At 42.7% G+C, this 21,933-nt stretch overlaps 1 protein-coding gene across 2 annotated transcripts in view; it reads left to right on the top strand.

Annotated features, from left to right (window-relative positions):
• Positions 1 to 1,997: 1,997 nt before the first annotated feature.
• The window catches only part of LOC124595567 (ubiquitin carboxyl-terminal hydrolase 31), a 368,886-nt gene continuing 348,950 nt past the window's right edge, over positions 1,998 to 21,933 (top strand). For both annotated transcript variants that reach the window (XM_047134354.1, XM_047134355.1), the window contains exon 1: positions 1,998 to 2,960. In XM_047134354.1, coding sequence (XP_046990310.1) covers positions 2,088 to 2,960 — 873 coding nt within the window. In that variant the 5' untranslated portion in view covers positions 1,998 to 2,087. The remainder of the gene's footprint in view (positions 2,961 to 21,933) is intronic.

Raw genomic sequence — 21,933 nt, 5'->3', positions numbered from 1 at the left:
TTAGTCCCCGCCCGGAGATCCGAATGGGGGACTATTTTACCTCCGGAATATTTAACCCAAGAGGACGCCATCATCATTAAAGCATACAGTAAAGCTGCATGCCCTCGGGAAAAATTACAGCTGTAGTTTCCCCTTGCTTTCAGCCGTTCGCAGTACCAGCACAGCAAGGCCATTTTGGTTAGTGTTGCAAGGCCAGATCAGTCAATCATCCAGACTGTTGCCCCTGCAACCAATGAAAAGGCTGCTGCCCCTCTTCAGGAACCACACGTTTGTCTGGCCTCTCAATAGATACCCCTCCGTTGTGGTTGCACCTACGGTACGGCTATCTGTATCGCTGAGGCACGCAAGCCTCCTCACCAATGCCGAGGTCCATGGTTCTTGGGGGATAGACGTACGCATTACAAAATAACAAGTAAATTGTAGAAACTTCCTCTGTGCACTTATTACCCAGTAAATTATAAGCAAATTCACAACTTTGAAAAAAAGCTGCTGCTGTCTCTGTTATATTAAACACCTGCTTCTTTTGGTAACTTAATATGTACTAGAATAGACTGGCACTTAAAAATAAAATAATTACCTCCATCTGCAATACAACCCTGTTTATTACACACTACTACTTGCACGGCACTCTGCAATAAACACTTCAGCTCGAAATCTAACTTACAAAAAATATTCAGTCCTTAAATCTAGACTACCAGAAAATTTGTAGGAGTGGCTCATAAATAAGGTCATTTCCCTTTGAAATGGTCTTTGCAATAGAACATGCAGCATCGCTAAGGGACCTACACCATGAGGAAAATCCTACATTAAAATTATTTTTGTGTCTTAATGTGATTTGGTGTATCTTGCAGTTCAGTTGAAACTGATTTTTCTCATCACCTACAAAAACTATTAAGAAGTAAACCCACTGGGAAGTGGATGTGTTCGAAGATACTTAAAAGATCTCTATGTGATCATACACAATTATCTTGTGAGATAACACAGACAAAGTAAATATTTAATCAGCAAAATTGAGCGGTATGAATATACCAGCTTGTACAAAGTTTATCAACTGCACACCGTACACACTTTCCCACAATTTTCTCCTAAAGTGTATTTGTTGCTAATAACAAAAATTAATTTCAGCTGCCTTGTTACTCAGCCCACTACAATAAAATTACAAAACTAATGATACAAGCTCATTTAACAAGTAGTAGGCGAATGCAGTAGACTGAACTGCAGCTATTTATGTTTGTATTTGGGCATCAAATATATTTGTTATTTAAGACAATAAAACCTCATAAGGGTACATACTACAATGCAAAAAAAAAATTAGTATGCGATACAAATCGACAAACAAAAAATCGGTGGCCAGAGAATATTAACATTGGAAGATTGTCTTACACTCTCACTCCGTTCAATTTTATACCTAACTGACACGGCAGTAGTACGAAAAATTTGTTTTTTCACTACGGGTTGGTCAAGTCACTCTATGATGACGCTATTTTTCGTATATTCTGCTCTTCACACACCTCACTCAGAATTTTCAGTTATTAATCTCCTTCACAATTTCCAAATATAATTTATTTAATAACAATCACTGATTGCACCAACATATTCATTTAGTTCATCATGTATACCGATATAGTTTACTTTTCGTTGGCCAAATTTTAGCCCTAGACGGAATTTTTGAATAAAAATTGTTACTTTGTCGTAATCCCGCTGCTCTTAACTCCCACCATGTCGTAGTTACGAATTTGGCTAACAGATGGAATGCAACTATCTAGTTCAATGTGTTAGTGTAAAGACTTTTCAACCAATTAATTTAATAAAATAAATAAAATAATATGCTGTGGATGAAAGAAATACGATTAACGTTCACAAAACACATTGTTATTAAAGTTCCTTATTTCTTACTAATTTTTCTCTCTATGGAGTACTGAAATATCTTCGAACAATCATGTAAACCATCTTTCACGGCAGCACATCAGTTCTTTGGTAATGGCTGTAGTGGTGTGTTTCTTGATGGAAGTGCTGAGGAAGTCAGTTGACAAGTTTAAAGGTTAAAAAGTGTTGTAGATGTGTGCGAAGGCTGTGACTTTGTCATTATGTCAGATAAAAACTCCACAAGAATAATGAAGTCCTCATCTGAAGGTGAAATACTTGACAGGGAAGAAACACAGTTAATAAATGAGGCTGCCGATTTTACTAGAGCGAACTCTTATGCAGAGCCGAAGTTAAAACGCACCTTCACTCTTCCTAGGAATCTTTTGTCGTCGAGAATGAGTAAAAGAAGAGCTAAACATAAAGAAGGTAAAGATGTCAGTGCCTCAAATGCGCAGACAATTTCGGAAGTGCAAAATACGGATGCCCAAAAGTCAAATAAAAAAGTGTTTAGAGTTCCTTCATGGAAGAAGTTTATAAACAAAGTGGTGCATCATATGTCGACCGTAGGTGTTCCAAATAATAAATATGTGAGTGTTAATTATAAATATGACAGGCGTAGACGAGATACTGTATCGCTATCGTCATCTGATATTAGGGTACCACCGACTCGCCCCGCCCACCTTGCAAATCTGGTAAACAGTGACAAGGTCCCCGGTGTAACAGGACTACGTAACCATGGGAATACGTGTTTTATAAATGCAGTTCTTCAGTGCCTCAGTCATACCGATATTTTAGCTGAATATTTTGTTCTGGACCAATACAAAGTTGACCTCTCCCGTAGGAATAAGTTGAATTCAAAAAAATATGGCACGAAAGGTGAAGTAACAGAACAGTTGGCCCTTCTCCTAAAAGCTATTTGGTCGTGTCAGTATGACCCCGAGATCACCAACCAATTCAAGATAGTTGTCGACAAATATGGTAGTCAGTATAGAGGTAACAATCAACACGACGCCCAGGAATTTCTTCTGTGGTTGCTCGATAAAGTGCATGAAGATCTCAACACGGCGACGAAGAAGAAATACAAGATTATTAAGGTAAGATATTTACATTTTATCAAGAGTTTGGTCTCTTAATGTGGACTGCTTTTTAACCAACTTGTGAACACCATTTAATCATACACTGTATGATGTAAGAAGTGGTTTGTATTATAGATCATATGATTATGGCATACTCGTATATGGAGTTTATTACTATAGTGGTTTTTGTATGCAATTTTGTACTTTACACTCGTACATTGTGTAGTCACTGTAAATCTTCATTTTATAAGATTTGCCCTTTCGAATATGGTATGCCCATGTTAGCTAATTTTTCTGTGTAAATAATTTATTGTAGTGAGTTCAGTAATTTTACACTCCTGCGGTTCGTTCGCGTCACACTATGTGGTGAGTGATTCTGGTTCTTTCCTGGATTTTTTATAACAAATGATTATGTACCTTCACAACGGCGACTGGTGTTTACATGTGACTTTCAAAAGAACTTGCAAGGAATATTATTTGTAGAAGTATTTGCTTTGTACGCCGAGCTTAACAGTATTAAATTTGATTAATGGGGGCGTTTTGTTGATACGTTCCTTCTAATATTGTTACCTGAAAAGTGCCTGCACTGCGAAATACGCATTTCCTTGTTGGTTCTGGCCAGTGTACTACGAATGATTAGTTTTCTTCAGAATGCTCGTCAAAGATGTGAAATTTATACCCATACAATCACGATTGGGCGTTTCCGTATCTTTGAACTACAGATAGCGGGCAGTGGGTAACCCATAAAGCGACTACGTAGCTTTTCTCGCATTAGTGTTAACATGGAGCATGCATGGAATTAGTACCTGCTCCAAATCCGTGGTATTTAAACTTGTCAATTTGGTGATGTCAACTAATTGGCCGTTCAAGATACCCGTTTGCATTTTTTAATTTTTTTATTTAATACCGAGTGCTCGTTTTGCCGAAGCATATGTGAATATGCGCCGAGCCTATTTAAGAAGCAATAGAAATCAACCGATTTGCGTCGAGTTACAGTATATCGGTGTTGATTTTAATGTTGCTTTGTCGGAGCTTATTGGCTCGCTGTGGATCGTTTCTAAAACATTAGTTTCCTCTGAATTAGGTTGGTCTGACATTTGTTTCCACTTCGGGCGCTGTACCGTTAAGTCATCGTTTCTGACCTGTTGCGTAATTACCAAACATTACAAGAATTTTGTAAACATCCATGCCGTGAAGACACCTTCGCTCATTAGAATTGACATGTATGGGTATTGTACGTGGAGCGCTCTAAATATTTTCTATAAATTTTGACGGTTGTGTGTGTGGTTTGCGTATTTCGTTTTCTGCTGAAGAAGTTTACCTTGGCTTAATGTGCAAATTTACATTGTCAGTTTATAACTTTAAGGTACTTTGAAGTGTATTGCAGTAGTGCGTACTATATTTTACACATAATTTTCGTGGAAGGTATACGAAGAAACCAACTTAGAGATCGCTTTTATCTTAAACTGTAATTGATGAAATGTGCATGATATGTACACAAATATGTACGAATCGTACAAAACTGCTTGAGGGAATGGCATCGAGGGGCTATGATTGGATGAACGAATGCTGCTGTACCAAACTGCTGCAACCGGTAAAATGAACGCATGCTAATGATTATTATCTTGTGCTTTAAATAACACTCCGCAAATGAGATGTGTTTTAAGTGTTCTGACTGAGTGGATGTCCTATGTGTACAATAATGCCATCCCGCTACCGGGAGGGCATTCAACAAATCGGGAGCTATAGGTATGAGTAGTGACTGTTGGTTATTTATTGATGACTGAAAATGCGAAAACAATGCTTTTGAGTGAGAAATTCTTTGGCACTGTGTTGGTTGTAATATCGCAATCTTTGTAAATATTTTCGCATTTGACAAAAACATTTTAGGTTGTGTGTGGTGCTTTACGCTATGTGTATGTAGACATCATAAAATAAATGAAATAACTGCTTCATATACTCGTATCATATACCGCTACTCATTATTTCGTGAAGACAAGCAAACAACAATGCAACAAAGTGATTCGGGATTTTCGATGTCAGTAAACTAACTGCAACTCAACGTTAAAGATTTGTTTATTTTGTGCTTCTTCGTTACAAGGGACATTGACGTTTAAATGGGTCGTTTCTAACTTCTTTTTTTTCTGTATGGCAGCACCATCCTTAGGGTCTTTCACTACAGTAAGGAATGGAGAGCAGGAAACCACTGTCTGTTCGAAACCGATGACAGCGCTATTTGTGTAAATAAGTGGCATAGTCAGTAGTGGCTGGTCGCTGTTTTATGCTTCGCAAGAATCAACCTTCTGTTGATCGATTTATGATTGATTTAATTTATTTAGAAATAACAGGAACTGAAAATATGCAAACTTGTAACGACGAACAGATAGAATAACGCATTTAGAGGCATCTTGCTTTCCATGTATAAAGGAATGTTTGTGTGAAAGCAGAAAAGAGGGAAAAATACATTAGAAGGCAATTTCTGAATTCTATTGAAAGCAATGTTGTTTGTTCACTGCTGTTTCCAAAAAATGCCGGTTAACACGTCTTCCATATTCTACTTCAAAAAATAGATCCTGGGCAACTTCGGATGTCTACTTCTTCACATTGATCGCAACAGCTGTCAGAAAATTAGAATCTTTAAAATCGCAGGAAGTTCGTATTATATCGTTACTGAAGCACACGACACTTCTTTAAAACATTAAAAATGAGTACTCAAAGCTTTTTTGTAATTTGAAAGATGTATGTGTTTTTTGGAAGCCAGTCATTGTGACGTGATTGTTTTGACTACCGATACATTGTACCTAGTAGCCGCGTCCGTGTTTCAAAGTGACATTTAAATAATTGTCGCGTCTTGTAAATTAGCAGTGTACTATTATGTGAAGGAGCTCGTCCTTCGATGCAACTAGTAACGTTTCAGAATCTCTTGTTATTCCATTGTGTCTAGAAGAAATGTTAATAATGACAGACTTCGTGTGTTCGTATTGCTTCCCACATTAGTGATTTTGGTACATTCTTTAGCCGAAGCAAAGTTGATACTATGTTAGTGATTTGGACACACAAGTTTCACTACATGTCAGTGCGCACCAAATGTGAGCGGCTGTCTGGCGCAGGGTCACCGGTCTCCAGTACTGCTCTATTTACGCTTTAGTTTCCGTCGTGAAGTGGCAATCCCATCTTTCAGCCACGGTAACACATCGGGCCGTAGAGCCAGTCCGATTAGCACTATTTTTAAAATATAGTGGAAATGTTAGAGGAATCAGTCCTTCCCTTTTCTTATCACTCGTAATATGGTTTTGACGTGATTCTTATGTCGTGTGGATCACATACAACCAATGAAAATTGTGCCCGGAGACACATCATAGCAATTCAATAACTTCGTGAGTTACTTGTCGCGAACGGAAATTAGCACAAAAAAATCTTTCGAAGTCAGGATATGAGCTCGGCGTCGACGCAACGTTAACGCTCCCCCTCCCTCCCCATTGTTGTTGTTGTGGTCTTCAGTCCTGGGACTGGTTTGATGCAGCTCTCCATGCTACTCTATCCTGTGCAAGCTTCTTCATCTCCCAGTACTTACTGCAACCTACGTCCTTCTGAATCTGCTTATGATTACTTTAAAAAGTATGCCGGCCGCTGTGGCCAAACGGTTCTAGGCGCTTCAGTCCGGAACCGCGCTGCTGCTACGGTCGCAGGTTCGAATCCTGCCTCGGGCATGGATGTGTGTGATGTCCTTAGATTAGTTAGGTTTAAGTAGTTCTAGGTGTGGGGGACTGATGACGTCAGATGTTAAGTCCCATAATGCTTAGAGACATTAAAAAAAAAGTACCACAAATTAAGCTATCCAGCAACTCAAATTGACATTTAAGTTGTCGTGGAAACGCACCTGCACAACAAATAAACATGAAAATTTCTTTGATCTCTATGCCAGGGCGAGTTCCATACACTTGCACCACCCCGCCCCCCCCCCCCCCCCCCCCCCCCCCCGCCCTTCCCCAGGTAGCAATTAATCTTCGTATGTTTGCAGCTATAGAATGTTAACCTCGATGACGCTCTCACGTCACAGAAAAGGATGAGATTGCTCTCGGCTACGAAATTAAGCGGTTCGTTGTGTATAAGCTGCCGCCAAGGGCAAGAAGCCGAGGAAGGTGAATGCTCTTCTCCGCGTACGATTTACAGCGATGCGTTAGCAGAGGCGGGCAGACCTGACGAAAGCATCGAGCGAAACAATACCTCGGTAAGTGCAATTGCGAAACAGGAGCGTGCCATTGTGTGCCGAGGTGGCGTGTAGCGTGTCGCCTGACATCCGAGACGTCAGAGCGAAACCTGGCTGCCGGCGCTGTGGACCCGAGAACACGCCGCAGCCACAGACAATGTTTCCGGGGAAGGCAGTCTGGCCTATGGTCTGTGCTTTGCAGTCGCAGAATGCCTTATTTTGTTTTCGTTGTTTCTCCAAATCATCGAGGCGTCTGTTGGTACACAGTGGCCCTTGTTCCTTCAGAGTAACATGTAAAGCGCGCAGGTTACTGACATAAGCCCGTTTATTCGCAGAAACTTTTGTCTTTTTTTTTCGTTTTTCCGTCATTTCTTCGTTGCTTCAAAATTCGTGAAGGTATATGTACATTTACGTGGATACGCTGTCGATTACACTTAAGTGCCTGGCAGTGTGTCCATCAAGCCACCTTCACAGTAATAATCTGAGTCCACTCTCGAACAGCACGCGGAAAAAATGAACACCTAGGTCTTTCCGTGCAAGCTCTGATTTCCCTTATTTTACTATAATCGTTACTCCCTATGCAGGTTGGCGTCAGCAGAAAATTTTGCATTTGTCGGAGAAAGTTGGTGATTGAAATTTCATGAGAAGATCCCGCCGCAGCGAGAAATGCCTTCGTTTTAATGATGTCCATCCCAAATCCTGTATCGTGTCCTTGACACACTCTACCACATTTTTCGCGATAATACCAAATGTGTAGCTCTTCTTTGAACTTTCTTGGTGTACTCCATTCATCCTCTCTCGTAAGGACCCCACACCGCACAGCAGTACTCGAAAGGAGGACGGACAAGCGTAGTGTAGGCAGTCTCTTTAGCAGATCTGTTGCATCTTAGTGTTGTCAATAAAAAAAATCGCCGTCTTAGTTTGGTTCACCTTCCCCAAAACATTTTCTGTGTGTTCTTTCCCATTTAAGTTGTTCGTAATTGTAATTCCTATCTATTTAGTCGAATTTAATCCTTTGGATTTGATTAATTTATCGTGTAACCAAAGTTTAGCGGATTCCTTTTAGCACTCATTTGGATGACCACACACATTCAATTATCCAGAGTCAGTTGCCAATTTTCGCACCATTCTGATATCTGTTCTAAATCGTTTTGCAATTTGTTTTGATCTTCTGATGACTTTACTAGTCGATAAACGGTAGCGTCGTCTGCAAACAACCTAAGACGGCTGCTCAGATTGTTTCCTAAAGCGTTTGACTAGCACTCCAGTAAGAGAGGATGACTCGGAGCAATGGCTTACCAACAACTTGTAAGTTGCCAATAGAGAGACGTTTTCATTTTGCGGCTGAGTGAAAGACCTATTTTGCATGTTATCTGGGATTGTGCCTGCGTTTTCTCTACTTACACAGTTCAGTTGGCTTTGGTTTGTGCCTCAATTCCAATTATTTTTTCGTCTGTATAATATTTAATGGGTCTTATGCTGCAGCGCGACTTCGGTAGTAACACGAACGTTAGTAGAAATCTCTTTGTGCTGTATTTTCACCATACGGCAATGGTTGGCAAAGTAGCAATGATACAGATTAGCCATCGCAATTATTTTGTAGTCGTCGGAATCGAAACATTAGCAGTGTTTCTTTCCAGCAAGCCACTGATGTAGATGGGCTTTCACTTATTTCAAGAATGTTCGGCTCCATTTCAGTGAAGAGAAACGACGAAATGGAGGTCTGGTTTTCATCTAGAAAACTACCGTATTTTGACGTATCTTAAGGCGTAATGAATCGTTATGTGGAAGTGTACACATACAGACACCTCCATGCTGATCGCAGCAGCAAAGTATTTTACAGACGTAACCAGTCATTGGTGTATGCGACGAGCTCAACCTTCGTGTGCCCTTTTTATAAGGGCAGAGGGCAACGTTGCGGTACACGCCTAATTAATATTTGTAGCAATTCATTTTTATCAAAATCAAATCCTCCCAACAGCATTCCTATTACAACAGACATTGGTGATACACTAATCGACCAGACAATCATGACAACCTACCTAATCGCTGGTATGTCCACCTTAGGCGCGGATAACAGCGTCGACGCGTCGTGGCATGGAAGAAATGTGGCCTTGGTAACTCGCTGGAGGGATTTGGCACCACATCTGCATAAACATGTCACCTAATTCCCGTAAATTTGGGCGGGGGAGGGGGGTGGGAGATCGATGAGATCTGACGCCACGTTCAATCACATTCCAGATGTGTTAGATCGGTTTCAGATCTGGCCGGTTGAGGGGCCAGCACATCATGTGGAACTCGACACTGTGTTCTTCGAACCACTCCATCACACTCCTGGCCTTATGACAAGGCGCATTATCTTGTTAAGAAATGCCACTTCTTCTTCTTTCTTGGCTCTGCTACAGCTCATGATGAGCCTCGGTCTCTTATACAATTTCCTTCCATTTCTCTCGGTCCTTTGCCAATACTCTCCAGTTTCTATAGCCCAACTTCGTAAGCACTTCGATGACTCCATCTTCCCATCTGGCACTTGGTTGACCACGTCCTCTATGCCCTCCTGGCATTCCTTGTAATATTCTTTTTGGTACTTCCGTGTCATTCATGCGAGCCACATGTCCCACGCACCTCAGTCTGGATGATTTCACTATCCTTCTGACGGGTTGGTCTTTGCATATGATATACAACTCGTTGTTATATCTCCTCCTTCCTCTTTCACAGATTGGGCCGATAATTCGTCTAAGCACCCTTCTTTCAAATGCATCCAGTGTTTCAATATCTTTAGTTGTTAATGTCCACGCTTCAGAGGAATATGTAAGCACTGGTCGTATAAGTGATTTATAGATAGTTAATTTAGTGGTACAAGTCAGGAGCCTTAGAAGTCTTGTTAGGGCAAAATAGGCTCAATTGGCTAGTATTAATCTCTGCTTGATTTCTTAGGAGGTATCATTTAGATGCTTAACTGTCGAGTCCAGGTACTTGAAATATTCAGCTCTGTCAAACGTATAATTGCCCATTGTTATTGCATTTGGCATGTTTTCTGTGTGTGCTTTTCCAGGTGCCATATATTTTGTTTTTTGTTCATTAATAATTAACCCCATGTTCCTGATGAGAAACGCAAACCTTCTGAATAGGGGAACCATCTTCTATAAATCGGTGCAGAGACTGGCCTACTGGGATGACATAGCAAGAACCCAAAAAGAAATGGAAGACACATTTACAGCTCTCGAACAGGCTAGAACGTAGTCTGTTCGAGAGCTGTAAATGTGTCTTCCATTGCTTTTTGGGTCCTTGCTATTATATCTATGCCATCCACGTAGGCCAGTATCTGCACTGATTTATAGAAGATCGTTCTCCTATTCAGAAGGTTTGCGTTTCTCATCACCTTCTCCAGGGCGGCATGAAAGAGAAGACATGCCAATGCATCCCCTTGTCGCACTCCGTTTTTAATACTCAATGTATTGGACATCATTCCTCCTCTTCTTAAACTGCCTTGTGTTTCGCTCATTGTCATTCTCACCAGCTTTACCAACTTTCTCGAGATTCCCAGTGCATCTAGAGCTTGATATAAGTGCTCTCTATTTATGCTATCATAAGCTGCTTTGAAATCTATAAAGAGGTGATGCGTGCCAACCCCGTATTCGCTTGTTTTTTTTCCAGGATTTGTCTTAATGTGAATATTTGATCTATAGTTGACTTCCCGGGAAGAAATCCGCATTGGTACGGCCCCGTCTCCCACTGTATGATTAGGAGTATTCTGTCGAATAGTATATTAGTGAATATTTTATATCCCAAATTAAGTAGTGTGATCTCTCTGTAATTGACATACGATACCCTCTTTACATTATTGGGACATTTTCTCCTCTTCCCATATTCTGTTGACCATTTTCAGAAGGCTTCGTTCCAGCTCTCTGCATCCTTGCTTAAACAGTTCTGCTGGAATACCATCTGTTCCTGGCCTTGTTGTTTTTCAATTTCTTCATGGCAGTTTTCACTTCTATATTAGGTGGGGTAGTGTTGTTGTCTGGGTCCTCTTCCCCATTCTGTCTCCCATCGGGCGCCTTCCCAGGTGGCAGATTGGGGAATGTTCACCAGATCTGGTGGACACTGGGGAAATAAAATACCCATGGTGGACCAAAACTAGCTAAACAAGAACTGCTGCCTTGCAGTTGGGAGTTGGGTCTCCAAAGGCTAAGGGAAGAAAACCCTGATTAAAAATCCCCCGTCCCCCAGTAGGGGTTAGACGCAGGGTTGACAGCCCGCTCTGTAAAAAAACAATTGTTGCGAAACTTCTACAAAGTAAAGTCGGACGGATGAAGGAAGACGGACGTGGCATGGAAAAGGACAAAGAGGATGGAATACAATGAAGGAGGGGAACATAAGGAAGAAGAGAAATATCAGGTGTAGATCAGATCTATATATGGATACTTGGAATGTGAGATCCCTATATCGACCAGGAGCACTGAAAGTAATGCTGGACCAATAACGAATCTGAAGCTAAGTGTAATAGCACTACAAGAAATTAGATGGACAGGGAGTGGAGTTTTAGAAAAGAAAGAGGCGAATATATTCTATAGCCGCAGCCGAAGAAATCATGAGGTGGGGACAGGATTTGTTATACACCATCAATTAAAGCATTTGGTAATAGGATTTACACCCATCCGTCCAAGATTATCTACTCTCAGGATAAAGGGGAAATTCTTTAACTATTCCATAATTAATGCCCATGCACCAACAGAAGAATCCGAAGAAGAAGAAGAGAAAGAAGTATTCTATGAATCTTCGGAAAGAGTATACGATGAGTGCCCAGGACATGATATTAAAATAATAGCCGGAGACCTAAACGCTCAGGTGTGAAAAGAACAGATTTATAGACCGATAATTGGCCCCCATAGCAAGCATGCAACATGTAATGAGAACGGAACAAGGCTTATACTGTTCGCAGCATCTAGAGATATGGTAATAGGGTCAACACTGTTCCCACATAAAGAAATACATAAGGGAACATGGAACTCACCGGATGGAAACACAGTAAACCAGATTGACCATGTGTTGATCGATTTGAGACGCAAATCGAACCTATTGGACATGAGGAATCTGAGGCCCAAACATAGATACAGATCATTTTTTGGTATGGGCACGGGTGAGTGCGAGGATATCCAACGCAGCGAAAGGAGTCCGACCCAGGGCACAGAAGTATAGTAGAACAACTTTAGAATCAGTGGAAGTTAGAGAACAGTATCAGGAGAAGATAACTAGGATTCTGGAAAACGTTGGATAATATAACAGTATGGAAGATCAGTGGGAAGCGATAAAAAAGACGACGGAGACAACGGCAAGAGAGACACTTGGAATTGGGGCAAGATAAGCAAGACCATCATGGTTTGATAGTGACTGCGAAATAGTAACTGAAGAAAAGAACAAAGCATATAAAAGGACACTGAGATCACATTATACGAGAAGGATAGTAGAAGAATACAAAGAAAAATGGAGCATCGAAAAGAGGACTCGCCAAAGGAAAAAGAAAAGAATGGATGAAAGCAAGTGTCAAAGAAATGGAGCTCATGAGAAGCAAAAATGGAATAAGAAAATTCTATAGAGAGTTGAATGCGGCACGGAATCCTTTTGGTAGTAAAACAAGCTTAATAAAAGATGAGACAGGGAATGTAATAAGCGAAGAGAAGGGAAATGCGAAAGATGGTGCAGGTATTTTGATAGTCTCCTCAACCCTAGAGATACTATACCATATAATCCAACAGGAGAAATGCCACTGCCGTCGGGAAAATAAGATCGTCGTGACATGATGTACGCGGTCTGTAACCAGTATGCAATACTCCTTGGGCGTCATGGTGCCGTGCACGAGCTCCACTGGCCCCACGGATGCCAACGTTAATGTTCCGCAGGGCATAATGGAGCCGTCACCAGCTTGTCTCCGTCCCACAGTACAGGTGTCAAAGAGCTGTTCCCCTGGAAGAAGATGGATTCGCGCCCTCCCATCGGCATGATGAAGAAGGTATTGGGATTCATCAATCCATGCAACGCTCTGCCATTGCGCCAACGTGCAGTGCCGGTAGTTGCGTGCCTATTTCAGTTGTAGGTGCCGATGTGGTGCTAACATTAGCACATGCATGGGTCATCAGCTGCGCAGGCTCATCGTTAGGAATGTTCGGTGCACTGTTGTTCAGGCGCATTTGTGCTCTACTCAGCATTGAAGTCTGATGTTAATTCCGCCGCAGTTCGCCGTCTCTTCTGTTTACCAGTCTCCCCAGCCTAAGACGTCTGGACTGATTTCACCTTGGTTTCGCCACGTGTTGATGACACACCACAGCACTCTTCGAACACCGGCAAGTCGTGCAGTTTCCGAAATATCCAGCGGAGCCTCTGGGCCATCACAATGTGCCCCTGGTCGGACTCAGATCCGTGCGGTTCTACGCGCTACAGTCTGGAGCCGAGCGACCGCTCCGGTCGCAGGTTCGAATCCTGCCTCGGGCATGGATGTGTATGATGTCCATAGGTTAGTTAGGTTTAATTAGTTCTAAGTTCTAGGCGACTGATGATCTCAGAAGTTAAGTCGCATAGTGCTCAGAGCCATTTTTAGACTCAGATCGCGCGACTTCCCCCACTGTACACATGGAATGCACACTCACTGTGTGTGTGTGTGTGTGTGTGTGTCTGTCTGACTAGCAGTCATTCCTCGCCAGGTGACGCTGCTATCGTCTGGACGGGATTATATCGATAGTAGGTCGGTGGTCACAATGTTCTGCTTGATCAGTGTAAGCCTTAAATTGTAGCAAGATGTGTCTGCAGTGTAGGTGTCGATACGCTGACTTTGAATGGGTAGAGAGAACCAAAGAGAATTTGCCGACAGCAGGCGGCTTAACGGTAGTTTCTGCAAGTGAACTGTTGATACAAGATAGGGCCTGTTTGTCGCATGTCAGGAAGCGGAAAAGCAGCTCATCAGAACAGCGCAACCAGGGCGCTAGGGAAACCGACTCCAACACGTGTCTTTTCGATCTTCTATATCAGTGAGTGAAATAGTTGACTTCAACCGATTGTATAAAGCATTTGAGAATTGCTTAAATGTCTTCATATCAAGATTTACTCGGAAATCTGCGTTGTATGAATGTTCGCCACAGATTACATCGCCGCGAAGGGGAATCATACCTGACGCGAATATTCGCTGATCGAATTTAGGTTCGACTGTAATCTTCAGCTTACAATGTAGTGAAATTACAAAATAACGCCTTTTGTAAAAATAGAAATTAAAATATTAAAGTTGGTAGCACAAAAACGTGGAAGTATGTATGTGACTATGCCACTCCCACACTACGAAGCTCGAAATATTTTTTTCTGTCTTTAAGGTTAGGATAATAATTAATCTCATGGCAATCGTTGGAGACGACTCGTATTTTATGTGAGTAGCTTAAAGGCCTGTTAGACACACTTAGCGACAGAGTAAAAGGGAAAATTAGAAATATTTGCAATGAACAGTTAAGTATGCGAATTTTGACAGCAGCCAGCAATGATTGAACGCGTTTAATGTGCTTACTCGGCTGAAGTAATAAGTTTTAACTGGCGAACACGTGCTGGAACTGCTATAATAGCACACGTGTTAACGAATAAAACATAATCAAGGATAATTAAGTCATTAGCATGTTCATATTTATTAAGCAGTGGGTATACGATAGTTTGGTGGCTGAGATTTGATTTGTGGCTGTAGTGTAGAGGATCGCAACTTCGAACCCATGTCAGTCGTCGGATTTTTTTTCCGTTTGTTACTACTCTCTCTACAGTATTGGTCATAAACAGAAAAACACTAAGTCTTGAAACCATTACATACTTTCCGTTTTCAGAGCGTTCTGGTCTCGGTGATGGGCAGCATCCTTTGTGCAAGAACCTTCCGCGATTTGAACCTTACTGTTTCCTTCCGTTTATTTCACAGATATTTGAGTATTCTGTGTTATGTGTATACTGAAGACAACAACGAGTTCAACGACCTCCCCCATGTTCCGTAATCTAATTCTTGGAATTAAATTATAAATAATTTAAGCTAAGCTTTCGTTTCTTTTGGACAAAAATATTGTTCAGCAGTTACAGCTGAGATTGAGAGAGCATCTGCTGATACCAACCAAAAGAAACCAGCCACTGACTCCAGTGTACGTTCTGCTTTTCACATTTACGATTTTGTGCCACAGAAAACCTTCAGGTGGTGGTTGGCGACTTGGTTAAAGGAGATCTAGTAACAGCTTGCAGAGATATCCACAAGACATCTGCCTGCATTGCGTCACCGGAGTAATTTAAGTGCCCACGAAAGAAAATGACAGGAGGAACCCAGCGTGAATTTTATCAAATGGCGCATTTCCCTGCTGTTTTAGGCGCTGTTGACTGTGCCTGTATCCGCGTGAAATCTCCAAGTGCACAAATATTTAGGAATCGTGAAGCGTGGTTTTCATTAAACGTACAAGTAAGCTGCTATGTTTAAATATAGTAGCTAGACTTCTGGGATTTGCCGACGACAGCATTTTCGTAAACTCGCGCGCACATGCTGTGTTCGAAAGCAGGAGAATTTCCGGAAGGCATACTTCTGGGAGATAGTGGGTATCGGTGTTGCAAGTATCTGTCGACGCTGGTATCACGCGAAGAAACGGCGACTGAGTGAACATATAATCTAGCCCACACAAAGACCAGATCAGCAGTTGAGAGAGAGTCTGTAGAAACAAATAGATAGTTTGCCTGTTTAAGTCTAAGACTCATTGTAAAACTAAATCTTGCGGTATTTGCTGTAGTTACTACATTTTTTTCTTGCACAGTATAAATATCAGTGCATCGGATTCATCCTGAAACGGATGACAGTGTATTTGTTAGGTGAAGAATGTAAGAAGAAATTAAAGTACCTACAGAGAATTGTTAACAATGCATTGAGGGTGGCATTTGTTAACAATGTATGTACGGAAATCTGTCCACAGTACTCACGAGGACACACCTCCTCTCGCTGTCCCACGACTTAATCACGAAAGTACATTCGGTTCCACGCGCTACACTGGTTTTAGTAGCCTGTGGAGAGCAAGGCCGTTTTACACAGTGTGACGTCAACAGCATCTGGGTTCATTGTCAGGAAGTCATCTGCATCACCTGGATGTAATGTTTAAATACAACCGTGCGCCGTGTGTTGGATGCTGTGAGGCGTATCGCCGCAGCTGCAAGGTGGGTCGGGCTCTTTCTCCATTTGAAAATAAAGTCGCTCCATATTCTATGATTTGCGTGGGGCCTATTAGTCGTCCTCGACGGGTGTCGTGGCAGATTGAATCCTGCTGGCTTAATGCGGATGTTTAAATGGTTTTGTAGTCCTAGTGCAGAAGGTTGGATCCATAATTGCTCGCATTCATGGCGTCTATAAAAGTGTGCTAAAACACTTTCTGGTTTCTGCGTTTAGCCTGTCGGAGATAGCACTTTGGATATAGTCATGAAAGGGAAACTCCCAGTTGCCGAATATCTTCTTATGCTCTTCTAACGCAGTTCACCGCCCTCTGGGTTCACGCAGAAAATACAGCTTAGGACTGGGAGCTGGTAAGTTGGTGCAGTTTGTAAGACATCCTGTGATCGTGCACCTTATTGTATTGAGAGGGGTTGTCGTCGTTGCTGTTTAGCCACGCAGGTGCACAGTGCTCTACTGAGGGTTGCAGCTGTCGATGACCACAGGTTTTGGAGTATGTTATTCCCGACATGAACGTTGGTTTCTGTATTTCCGTCGTTAAATCGTCCTGAAAATGACCCTATCTGAACCTGAAGTACTTTTCACGTATGTTGTGGGCAAGAGATCAACAATTGAGATTGTTGCGCAACCATTTACAGTTGCTCGTTTGGCACCACCCAGGGGACACACGTAGAGCAGCTGGGACGTATACGGTCATCCCCATGGGGCATACTATAACAACATGTGTATTGCCCTTTTGAAGAAAGAGAACAGCGACCCGGGGAATTTGTGGCGGTCTCTGCGCGCGGGTATATCGGACCGATAATTTCCTTTAGCTGCACAAGGGCTGTAAGAGACAGGTAGAAGATTGCGTGTTCTTTCGGCACTGTTCCGTCAAGGTTCGCATCAGCGTGGATTGCGCGTCAGCACTGAAACTACCGCCGCGCCAAGAAAACTATACAATTAGGCTTGAACATCGTGAAACATATGGTCTTGTCAGAGTAATGTGACCACCGCCTTTGTTAGATGTCAACGAGTAATAACCACTTACAGACGGTAGGTGGCAGCACTAGCAGTAGAGGGTATATAAAGTGTGTTGGGGGAGACACGGAAAACTGTTTAGTCGTTGTCGTAATCATAGAGTATAAACATCTATGGAGTGAGCATAGCCAACTGCGCATGTTCTCAACATCAAACCGGTCTAGTCAGGTGGCATTGGGACGTCGCTGCTTGTCTGCTATGTATGGTAACAGCGAGACTTCAATATTAAACGTATTCACCTGTCATTACATATGTTTCTACACGTTTTAGTAGTAATAATATCCATGCTGCAGAATTGTTTTTGCTACGGCGTAAAGTGAAGTACGTGAAAGGAGGACCAGTTAATTTTCATAGGTACATACAATAAATCCCTAATAGTGAATATCATATTGATGTGAGGCGCTTTGTATGTTTAAAAATATCGAGGCACGGTATTATAATGTGCATTGTAGAGCAAATTTCTGCGATCTCTCTCCCCCCCCCCCCCCCCATATGTTTACGAGAGAAATGCTAGATAAATTTGCAAGTGCGTTTTTTAAGCTGCCAGCCAGTGTTTGCGTATTCGTGCTATGTTCATCTGCAAATAAACTTTATATAAGACAGTGTAATTAATTTCTTCCATTTTATTCAGGTGCTCAAATCCTTGTGTGTCTCTAAGTACTCCTGCATGAGACAGTTTCCTACATTATATAATTTCACTATTCTAATTTCCCGAAAGATGAAAAGAGACTCAAATTACGGCTCCACAAAATAAAAAGAAAGAATTTCGTCCCTACAAAATATTGCCCCCTTTCCTGTGATGCATCGGCGCCCAGTACCAGTGTCATTGTGATGTAACCAATTAGAACGGAGATTCGACAACGTGAAGAAATGCAGTAGAAAACCTAAAAAGGTATAGTTGGTTGTAACTTCTTTTCCGGCACCCGAAAAAACGTAAGTGGAACTGAGCTGTGATACTCTGGCGAAAAAGCACAATACCCTTGCTCTTCACAGCTTTAAAACTATTTCAGTTCCAGGTATAAAATTGTTAAGATGTCTATGAAAAGCATATAGAATGTTTCAGAATAGTTCTAAAAGGTGATGTATCTGTTCTAGCTAAGTAATAACACTCAAAATACGCTAAGCGCTATACGGACTGACATGCGCCGTCCCAATACGACGTGACTTGAGCAGCAGGTGATGTTGCGGACAGATTTCTCGTTCTGCGCATCCGAATGCTCGCTCCCTCGTTCTGCGCATCCGAATGCTCGCTCCGTAGATATTTATACTCTATGGTCGTAGTGCGGAAACTGCACTATTTATCTGACATTCAAAAGGGCTTGATCATTGGCTTTCGCTCAGTACTGGAAGCCTTTCCGAAACGGCTAATTTCGTAAACTGTTCACGGGGCGCCGAGGTTAAAGTATACTTTGCATGGCAAAATGGCGCCGAGCAACTGTGGTACACCACGGGCTATACATGAGAGGGATAAGGACGGCCGCGGAAATGTGTTCTGACGAATAGACGTGCAACTTTTGAGCGACTGTACGTCCAGATGAACGAAGGAACTACCAACAGTCTCCTCAACGACTGTGAGACGAATGTTGCTGTACATGGGCCTCTGCGGTAGGCACCTGGTCCATATTATACACCCCTGCTGACCGCAGTTCATCGCCGACAAAGGCTGAAATTTGCACGCCAATACCGCCGCAATTGGACGCCCATTGAGTGGCGACAGGTGTCTTTTTCAAGTGAATCACGTTTTGTGCTCCATCGGACAGATATCAAGCACCCTGCAACAACATCGGAAGGATTCAGGCCGAAGTAGGGAGCGTTATGGTGTGGGGAATGTTCTCGTGGCTCATTCTGGAAAGCACAGTGGATCAACACAACTGTGCACATATCCATGGGAACCATGACCACCCCTACATGCAGTTTGTTTTTGCTCGGCACGATGGCGTCTACGAAACGTACAGTGCAGCGCGTCACACAGCTCGCAGTGTGCTTACGTGGCGCGGAGAGCACTAAGATGAGTTTCCCGTACTCCACTGGCCACCAAACTTTGCGGATTTAAACCCAATCGAGAATCCGTGGGACCGCCTCGATCGGACTGTTCGTGCCATGAATCCTCCATCGATAAACGTGGCGGAGCTGGCCAGGGCACTGGAGTCGGCACGGTTCCATATCGCTGTCTGTACCTTCCAGAACCTCATTGACTCTGTTCCTGCACATCTCGCAGTGGTCCGCGATGCGAAAGGTGGGTGTTCAGCCTTTTGACACATGGTCAAATTACCGTGACTGAACGCTGTACAACAAACAATAAGTTACATAGTGATCGCTAAAGCCACAATACTTCCCACCTCGCCCAGCAATTCCAAACCAGCTGCTTATGAAATCACAGGCTATTATTTCTAAACATTTTGTAAGGAATTAAGTTTATAAACCTCCTCATCTGTCCCTACACTCTCTCCCACTCCCAAACCTGTCTTACCAATACCTTTGAGAACCAGATATTCATAAAAACTTTATTACTGGGTTTTTAATTAGTACTCTCTACCATCATTCTCACAGTGATGTTGGCCCTTCGCCGATGGTCATCCTAGATTTTGCCGTGTCTCAGCGGCTGCAAATACTAACGGCGCTTCAATGTAACCGGACCGCAGAGCGGGGAGGGAAGCAATGCAGTGGATCGTTTGAACTCCGTTTTCGGTACTCTCAGATGTTAACTGTAGGTGTTGCGGTTTATTTATGCACAAGCGGAACCGTGTGCCCAGCATTCGGCTAAAGCGCAACCATTCCGACGTGTGTTGCAGAACAAAGGAATGCTATCACTCTGGCACTCCCTCCTCGCATCGCGTTGTTTATGGTACAGTTCGGTGGGAGCAAATAGCAGCATTTGCGTCGAGGCATATGAGTGAAACAGCATTTTTTTCTATTTGATCTTAGACATTGGTTTATTTTTAAGGAATACAATATGAAGCTTCGTGTGGCTCTGTGGCATTGTCAGCAAGTGTCAGACCATAAGCCCAGGCGTCGTGGTTTCGATTCCCAGGTGGTCCAAGTATATTTGCCGTCACTTTTCAGCTTTGGCTGCTTTAGTCAGAAGGCAATGTCATACCACTTTTAGTGAGATCGTGCTCAATAAAGTGCTGTGGTGTTCAAACCAGCCTCCTTTCCTTGTTACGAAACTAATTTTCAACAAATTTTTGACGTTGTTTGTATGCGCCACCTTACTATCTTGTGTTATCAGCTGCGCTCCTTATGAAATATCTCTCTCTCTCTCTCTCTCTCTCTCTCTCTCTCTCTCTCTCATGTAGAGGAGAGAGGATGTTGAATGCCTTGCCCCGAAGTATTTTCTTTCTTTTGACCTACCGCCCCGTCCTTTTTTATTTTTCTTCGGGAAGTAGTTTGGCCAGTTCTGTAGGAAAGCGCCCGGGGACTGGGTGTTTGTGTTCTCTTCTTCCTCCTCCTCCTCCTCCTCCTCCTCATCATCATCATCCGTTGACGTGGCTAAAATTGGACTGTGTAAAGGTTGGGACATTGTACGGGCGTTGATGACCGCACAGTCTGCGCTCCACCAACCAACCAATCATCATCATCATTCTTTCAAGACACGCCGGCACCAACCGACACCCCTCAGTTAGTTTCGCTTCTTGCGAAAGGACGTCGGGGCATTGGACCTATTCGCGCTTCCTAGTCGCGTTGTACGACTGCCAGTCTAGCTTCGTTGCTAGCAGAGAAAGCTCGTCGCAGATTGAAAGTTATTGCCTGTCTGAACACGGGCATGGAGAGGGGCGTCCCCCTCCGTTCAGTTGATAGAGGTGGGACAGCGAGCGGGTGGCTTCTCTTAAGAGGCAGGGAGATAGCTGATACATGGGGAGTTCCCTCCCCTCCCCATCAGACTCCCTCACCGCTAAGGGAAGCCTTACGATCGCCGCCGGCCAAAGAGGCGTGCTTGTCAATTAAGGGCACGTACACGGAAGGGCGGAGGCAGCTGCTGCGGCTGCTGTCTGATAGTGGCTAACGTGTCCCGCGGCCTCAAGGAATAACATCACGTCGTTTAATGGGCATCCGTAAACTTTCCCCCTATATCATCACGTAGGAATCGACTTCGGCAACTGAGATTGTCGTAAGAGGTCACTTTTGCATTATTGCTACGAAGGTGCAAATTTTTCCTTCGTTCTGCGCGCGATTTAAAATCGCTTTAAAATGTCTGTATCCTACAACAACCATGTAAAAGTTAGGACATTTCATGTTTGATGGAGGTCTCTGTAGTGTCTCTAAACATGTCAGAACTATTTTATTTTTCATTAGGGCCAGAGTAGCCTAATTTTTTATTTTTTTTAACGAGTGAAAAGTACCTTTCTGAGTAACAGTTTCATGTTTATCACGTCTTACTTCGAAAGATATTGAAATCATTGAAATAACTGTTTGCATTTCATTACCAAAATACCTCGCTCGGTAATGGATATATCTAAATTTGCATATCGCATATCATTTGGTACATAAAAGCTTAGGAAAATGGCGTTTTTTTCTGTTTTGCCTTTTTACGGTATTTAACTTGTTGTAAA

The sequence above is a fragment of the Schistocerca americana genome, chromosome 2, assembly GCF_021461395.2.
Source record: "Schistocerca americana isolate TAMUIC-IGC-003095 chromosome 2, iqSchAmer2.1, whole genome shotgun sequence".
NCBI classification, from domain to species: Eukaryota; Metazoa; Arthropoda; class Insecta; order Orthoptera; family Acrididae; genus Schistocerca; species Schistocerca americana.
This window is presented reverse-complemented; position numbering and strand designations above follow the sequence as displayed.